General features: G+C 27.5%; 1 protein-coding gene across 4 annotated transcripts; it reads left to right on the forward strand.

The window, feature by feature from the left end:
• The first annotated feature begins 731 nt into the window (after positions 1-731).
• LOC119671967 (probable phospholipid hydroperoxide glutathione peroxidase) lies at positions 732-7673 on the forward strand. 4 transcript variants are annotated; one of them, XM_038082886.1, is made up of 4 exons: positions 749-838; positions 1111-1200; positions 5241-5561; positions 7383-7673. In XM_038082886.1, exons 2-4 carry the CDS (start codon positions 1123-1125, stop codon positions 7572-7574), a joined length of 591 nt encoding a protein of 196 aa, XP_037938814.1. In that variant the 5' UTR covers positions 749-838; positions 1111-1122; the 3' UTR covers positions 7575-7673. The 4 variants fall into 4 exon arrangements, with proteins under 4 accessions (XP_037938815.1, XP_037938814.1, XP_037938812.1 ...); XM_038082884.1 differs by lacking the exon at positions 1111-1200 and adding an exon at positions 4674-5013 and having other exon boundaries at positions 752-838; XM_038082885.1 differs by lacking the exon at positions 749-838 and adding an exon at positions 4674-5013.
• The last annotated feature ends 938 nt before the right edge of the window (positions 7674-8611 follow it).

Consider the following 8611-nt stretch of genomic DNA (forward strand, 5'->3'; position numbering starts at 1 on the left):
ACTTTACAATACGTTCATGAGAAATTTTATCAAAAAATGGTTAGTATATTGTCAAAATATATTTTAAATATTTAATAATGAATAATTTTAATTATAAGTATATCATTTCTTATATTTTGTTATGTTATTCATTTTCTTTTATATTGTTTATAAATATTATAAATTTTTACTTTTTATTGATTATTATGAATTATTATTATTTATATTGATTATATGTCATCAATATATTACATATTAATTTTATATTATGAGTATATTATATGTTGATTAATATTGATTATTCTTTACATAATATAAAAATGAATATTTTAACTGTCGTATTTTTTTACATTTTTAATTTTCTTTTATATTGATTATATATAAAATATATTTTTATGAACAACATATTTTTAAAATAATTATTCCTATTCTATACATTTTTAAATTTTTAATTTTTTTTGTATAGATTACTGATTATATATATTTTTATAAACAACACATTTTTAGAATAAATTCTGCAATTGTTATATATTTCTACTATTAAATTTTCTTTGTGTGGATTTTAAATAAAAAATGTTTTATAAAAATATATATTGCAATTGTTATATATTTGTATTATAAGTTCACTTCTACACTGATTATAAACAAAATAAAAATTCCCAACAATCTATATATAGATTATTATTTATATTGCACATCGCCCTGCTTTGCAATCATGATAAGCAATTTTCAATACCAAATTCACCACACTGAAAATGCTATAAGATGGCAACGCTCAGTGAAAATAAAAACATTTGTGTTTGGATTCTGTGCCGGTCGGAATTTTGTTCTTATTTGGACTTCCTTGTTAATCAATAATGTAAGATAATTTTAAAATTACGAAATATATATAGAAATACTTAAACAACTATGAATATAAAAAATATACAATTATGAATCATTTCAATTATCAATTTTAAACGATGAAAGGCAAGAAACCTTTTGTGGACTTTGAACTGATTTGCTGAAAAACAATGATAGTGCAAAAATTGTGTTGAAATTCTTGAGTTATTTATAATCTTAAGATAATAAAACTTATTCAATTTTGTGCAAAATTATTCATTAATTTTAAAAGATTTATTTAAATTTAAGTTTAATAGTGTCATGGCCAGTTCACTTGTTCATTTCTTAATCGGTGCCTTAGTTACAGCGTTGGGAACTTATTATTACTATTACGTGCAAGTAATTGTCGAAATTATTTACCTTTTAAATATCTAATCATATTTTTGTTCTATTTTTACAATAAATTTTATAAGATAAGATTATTCACATAAATATTTAAAGCAAAGAGAAAAGCATGCATGATTGGCTTCTAAAGACTTGATTTATATCAATAATATTTTTTAATTTCCGATTTGTCAGTGGCGTAGTTAGGATAATACCAGAGGGTATACATAACTTAAAAATACATATTTATTGACATTGTTTGCGCAATGTACTGTCTGTAGATTACACTATGAAGGAACAGTGGGATTATAACTTCTTCCCTCCTAGATACGCCACTGCGGTTTGTGCTTCCATAAATAATGTAACCATATCAGATACGGGTCGTAATATCTGATAAGTGTTTACAGTTGTGTTTACCATGTACTTATAATGAGTAATTAATATTGTGTATTTTGTAATATTCACAGTGTAATATTGTATTAGGCTGGTCATGGATTACATATTTGTGTTTTGATATTAGATAAATACTAATGACAAATATAGAAACCTTTTGTTCTTTGTAAACTTAGAAAAATTGTTGTAATAATTTATAGTTAATTAATAAGTATTAGATTATAAAGCATATTAAAATAATTTTTATGAGAAATCATAAAAAATAAGTATAAAAAAGTAAAAATTATTTTCGTAAGGTTGTGAGAAGCATTGTAATACTGTTAGAATCCCTTTAAATTTACTGGACGTTGAGATTCAAAGCTTCAAAGTTACACGTATATGTCACTACTATACTAACAGCGCTGATGGTGTGTCACGAATAAAGATATATACAAAACCTTAAGAATCGAAAACATTGAAAAATAATTTTGATGTATGATGTGCACCAAAATTATTTAATCTCTGAATGCTCATGCTAACATTCTTTAAACAAGTGTAATCTATATTCTGCCTGGAGATATTCTGGACTTCGTAATATGCTGTTTACAAAATCATTTCAATGACTTAATATCCCTTCTGAATTAAACACAAATTACAGTGAATTACTTAAGTGATTACAGTCTTTGTTTACTAAAAGTGTTTTAGACACTAAGTCAAGTTTTATTAAACACATTAAGCATATGTCACTATTCATTTGTGTATGATAATTTTCAAAATAAAAGAATTTACATGTTCTTCAAATTAATACATATCTATGATACTGAAGAAGTCTTTCCAATTTTGTTTTTCAACACCACAGCGAAATTTGTTTCTTTTTAAGGGATTTTATTCTGTCTCAATAGTTTTTATTATTATATTTGCTCAGTCAACTGAGGGACAAATTTATATTTTACAACGGTTATATTGTTACAACGGTAGAGTCTAAGATATACTGAGCTTCAAACTATACTTCTATGAAATCATCTGAATAACTTATTATCAGAATTTAACGGAGCTCTTATTACAGTCGATCATCCAAGTGGTCAAACACATTAAGTAAAATTGTTTCAGACACTAAATCACAATTTATCAAGTAAAGAAGAAGAAGAACCGTCTGTTTATATATGAAACGATTCATCAGTATTAAACTAGAAAAAGGGTTAGAATTGTGTAAAGAATCTTTAATGGTAATCTCTGAAGAACCTTTGATAAATTATTTAGACCTTACAAATCTGCAAAACTGTTCAAATCTTATACTAAATTTTTTTTTTTCCATCTAATATACGTCCAATAAATATATGTACATATTAGAATAAAAAAATTTAATTTCATTATTTAGAAGTAATTATTTTCAGAAGTGGCGGGAATTTTGCGTCATCCACAGTTGTGGATTTATTTTTAACTTTCAATATATACATAAAGAATAGTAAAATACACTCACTTCAAAAAATCAATATATCAAACTAAATTACCATGTACAACACACTGGCCATGGCCATTTCCTTAGAGTAATTATTTAATGCAAGCCTTGCCTGATAATTATTATAATTTATAAGGATATCAATTTCATCATATAATTACCTTATTGCTGTTCAGAATAAATGTTTCTAAAATTAGTGGTTAAATTTAATCAATATATTAATAAAACAATTTCTCTAATAAATTATTGTTCAATTGTTAAAAGGCGTTACGATTGTTATTATATGCCATATGGAATAATTAACATAATATCTCTACAAAAATAACACTGCTGAAATTTAATAATTAAAAGAAAATTAATTCAATTAATTTATAATATTGTTATATTATATTATTATTATATTATAATATAATAATTCAATTATTCTATAGCTGGTGATAAATTCGTTCTAAAATAACACAGCAAGTAAATTTGTTAATGATTACCTTTTGCACCAAATAAACAAAACTCCAGGTTAGAAAAATACAAATTAATTAATACTGAATCTGGGCTTTTAATTTAACAGGGCACAAGTTTAATCCTTGGTACTTGCAGTCTCATAAAATTATTTACGAATATGATAAGAATATAAGATCCAAAAAATCGTTAGTGATAGGTATTTGGCTATATTAGAAACAGCTATATGGTTAACCAAAAATTTTACTAATTAAAAATAAAAAAAAATTATTTTAATAGTAATTGATGTTAATTGACAGTCTTCGCGACAGTCTTCGTTAATTTGAAATCCACACTTAAAGATTTTTATTCAGAGATATAGAAAGCCCAGTGCTAGTAAAATTAGTGAAATGAATTTACTTATGAAATGTACGATACTTAAAAATATGTCTTTTGCCAGGCTACCGGTAATCACGAAAAAATGACCGGTGATCTATGGTATGATCTTATAAAAACGTTACTGCAATATAATCCTCAGGGCTCTAGAAACAAATATTTTTTATGTACAAAAATCCATAACGATCGCGGCACTAACTTAGAACACTCGCTGACTATCGAATGTTATGGTAGGAACATGTTTGTACCTATGAGAACATGTGTGTATATACTCTGTATATATACCCTATAATCTGTATATACCCTATACTCTGTATGAGTTCATAAATACATAAATCCGCCGGTTTGACGGAAATTGTGCACTTTGTACACATTAATCCTTAAATGTTAAAGTTCTTAATTTTTGCTACTAATCAATCATTACTTGGGAATAGGAATAAACGGGGTAGCAGCTCCCAATGGAGCGCAATACTCCGCTCCATTGGGAGCAGCTTCTTATGTTATCTTTTAGTTTTATTAACATTTAGAGGAAATAAATTAATTTTAGTATTTAATTTTATTAAGTAAAAATAGTCTACTTAATTCTTTGGTAGACTTGGTTAGGGATTTTATTATTATTTATTTAATTTAGGCAAAATAAAATAAATTTTATTTACTCCTTTATGACCTATAAAAAACCTTGGATATAACCCATTCCATCTACTCCTTAGAATGTTAAATTACAAACTGTTGAATCATTTTTTTAAGCTCACAGTATAAATTTTTTATTGACTTACTCGAGTAATGCTAATTATGCATAATTTATTCTATGCTTAACAATTTACAGTTTAGTAGCTAGAATGGAAAAATTACAAAAAATTGGTCAATTTGCCGTTCTCAAAGCCGATGTACTTAGAATCGTAATAAATCAAGAACGCAATATATGTACACGCTATACTCGGCAGTATCAACAATTGAATCATCAAAAACAATTCCAACGCTATCTCAGCAAAAATCAAGTCAAAGGCCAGCCAGCAACATTGCCTTCGCATATCCTAACAAGAACCGCAAATAGACGCGTATATTTAGTCCTTTTGCCTATAAGCACAGTTAGTTGTGCCACTGCTGCCAGTCAATCAGCAACGTTAGCTAAAGAAACATCGTCTAAGGGTGACAAATCTGACGATGTGAGTAAATGTGTCCTTGCTTGTTTTTTTTTACTAGAATTGACTTCAATGAGGTTTTCACATATCAAAATTAAAAGTTAATCTATTTATTCTACTAACGACTTTCGTATTCTTAGTGCGTTACTGTTTTGTGTTAACAATTCTTTGTACATTTCTTTTAATTATGTTAATTTATTGTATAAATTTTATATTTAATTAATTTCACTTTTTGTTTCTTACATTTACAGCTAGAAAACATGTCAACTGATTATAAAAACGCCAGTTCTATTTATGACTTCACTGTCAAAGACTCTTTTGGCAATGACGTGTCTCTGGATAAATACAAAGGAAATGTTGTGTTGATTGTGAATATTGCCTCACAATGTGGCTTGACCAAGAATAACTATAAGAAATTGACCGACTTAAAGGAAAAATATGGGGAAAAGGGTTTGAAAATTTTGAATTTCCCTTGTAATCAGTTTGGTTCACAGATGCCAGAAGGTGATGGTGAAGCAATGGTATGTCATTTACGTGATGCCAAAGCAGATATTGGAGATGTGTTCCAAAAGGTATATAAAATTATATTTATACATTGGTTATGGGTGTTATTTACATTGATTTCAAAACACTATTTTAACTGTACATATGTAGTGCTTCAAATATTATTCAAACTGATTTGAGCATCAAAAATTCTAGTGTTCAAGCATTTCGAGTGCAGGGATTCGCTTGAAAATTGTCAATCATATTCTTGTTGTTGTAGCTCGCGGAGATTGTGTAGTCCCTTTGGGGGATTACACACAGTAAATAGCACTTGGTTGTCAAAATTGTCGAGTACCTCCAGGACGTAGACCTGGCCGTTCTTGGAACATATTATATTGTGTTTTTACATTTGCTAAAATAAAATACATTTTCTATTGGAGTACTTCGAATCCAAACTCAAATCTCGAATTAGAGCACAGCTAAAACTATCGCACGTCATGTTAGCTTATTAATTTCTCGAAAATACAAGGAACAATTGAGAATAATAGTATACACCAAACATAAGATGATGACAATTAACAAAATTAAGAATATTTACAAATTCTACCAGTTTTAAATCCTATAGCAATTCGTCTACGTCAATCAAGTTGCCCTCATAACTTCCATTAATAGTTTGCTGTTTACTACGAAAATGAATTAAGTAGATTTTTCTAAGAATGGTGGAATGACACACGTTACACCTATAGTAACAAAAATGGAAATTTAGTCAGAGACGTATAGGATGTAATTCTAATGAATGTGTTACGCATAGAAGAAGTTGACAGTGGTAAGGAAATAGAGAGTGAAACTTATGCTGTATATAAGGTTTGGAACATGATTATATTGATAGTAGGCAGTCATTTTTGAGATCACATTTTAATATATATAAAACACAAAACAATAGAGAACAATATTCAAAAAAAGTTGGCATTCAGAACTATCACAAAATTCAAAAGCAAGAACTGGCTGGTTATCATATTCTTATATCTCAACTAAAATATATTAAAGTGATAATTTTCAAAATACTTGTAAGTATTAAAATACTTGTAACAAAAATCACACAGAAGTATGGAGAATAATAAACAGTGGTAGCATTTGGAGCATTCAAGAGAAGAAATTTTCGAAATATCTATTGTCTTACCTATATGCGTTGGTAACGTTGTATGAACTATACCGCAACATAGATATGGTTAAGTGTATAAAACTTCAACAGTTTCGCTGGTTTGATCATGTTATACGAATGCATGAACTAATTGGGTTGGCTGGAAAAGGTTATTGGACATGATGAAGGACAACTCACGTCTGTAATGACCGACTAATTTATATATTCAAGTGTAAATCGTATTAGCAGTCACGTATGCAGGTTGATCATCGCGCCTATGTAACAAAGAATTTTTAAAAATTTGGGCGGCAGTCTATTGATTTTGGATCAATTTTAAGATCCTTATTATATCATAACTGTGTTGGCTCTTGCTCTTAATGAGTACGACCTCTTTAAATAGCAGAATGGTTTCCGTGGCAAGCCTATATAGGTTAATAGGTAGTAAAAAGACTGAAATGGATCTTTAAGAATTAGACCGGCTCGTTAATTTGAAATATAAACTTATAGATTGTTATATAGAGATGTAGGAAGCCTAGCTAGTAAAATTAGTTAAGTGAATTGACTTAAGAATTGAACGATTCTTAAAAATAGGTCTTTAGCCATACCATCGGTGATAACTAAAACGTTTTCTAAGTTAATATCAATAAAATGGACATCCATACATATTAACTTATAAATAATAAATTTCGTCATTTTCAAATCAATGTACCAACTTAATTAATTTAATATTTTTTAAATAAATAAAATAATTTGTTAAATTTTTTTTTAGATTGATGTGAATGGCGCCAATGCGATTCCACTATATCAATACTTGAAAGCTAAACAAACTGGCACTTTGGGCAGTGGTATTAAATGGAATTTTACTAAATTTTTAGTTAATAAAGAGGGCATTCCAATCAATCGCTATGCACCCACAACTGATCCAATGGATATTTCTAAGGATATTGAAAAGCTGCTTTAAATACAATAGCATTTAAATGCTTCATTTATTATCATTTAAGATATATAATATATATTTTTAAAAAAAATATAAAACAACATTTGTTTTGGATTGTTTTATAATTACGCGTTAATATTAAATATCACATATATTATTAAAGTATTTATATATATATATTACTTATATTGATTTGTACTTTCTGCAAATAAAATTGAAACAAAATTAAATAAAAACAAATAAATGAATCGTTATTTTCGTGTAAAATTGACGTGATCTAGTTTAAATGCAAGACACAAATCCAATTTACATTTGATATGCTTGCGTCACCGACGTACGTTAACCTTTGAAATTTTATATTGCAAATTTTGGGCATTCTTTTTTTTGAGATTTTATTAAAACTTTATATTAAAAATTTAAGTGCAATGCAAATCAATGTCAAACAAACTAACGAAAACAATTTATTTTGATTAAAAATATCCAATTGCACAATTGATTATTTTGGTGCAAAAATTGTTTATCAGATAAAAAAGTAAGAAGACGGTAAAAAATTGTTAAAAGGTCGCAAATCATTTTAGCGTACATAATCTTAAAATTTGTGTTAACTCTGATTCTATTGAGCAGTATCATAACTCTTAGTAAATGTATTTGTTTATCTATGTACTTGTAAATCCATTAGAATACAAATTTACCTTATAATGTAATATGAGTATTAAAAATATAACTCAGATGTGATTCAAGATAAATTAAAGTTAGGGTCAGTGAGAGTATAAGCTAACTAATCGCAAAAACAACGGAAGCTTGACTAGTCTAAATATTATACTTCACTATGATAGATAGATTCCGTCATTAAAGAAATTTAACTAGTACTAGAAGCGTACTACTGAAAGGTGATGGTGCATGATAGTCTAACAGTTGCTTTTGAAATTAAAAATGGAGTGCTAATGAGTTGGTAGTGGTAACAGGGAACATATTCAACAAATCATCACTGACTATTGCCTATAGTCATTAACTATTGATCTTAAGCAGGTCACTACACTATTTCAAAGAAAAGTTAATCG

Source organism: Teleopsis dalmanni, chromosome 1 (genome assembly GCF_002237135.1).
Source record: "Teleopsis dalmanni isolate 2A chromosome 1, ASM223713v2, whole genome shotgun sequence".
Lineage (NCBI taxonomy): Eukaryota > Metazoa > Arthropoda > Insecta > Diptera > Diopsidae > Teleopsis > Teleopsis dalmanni.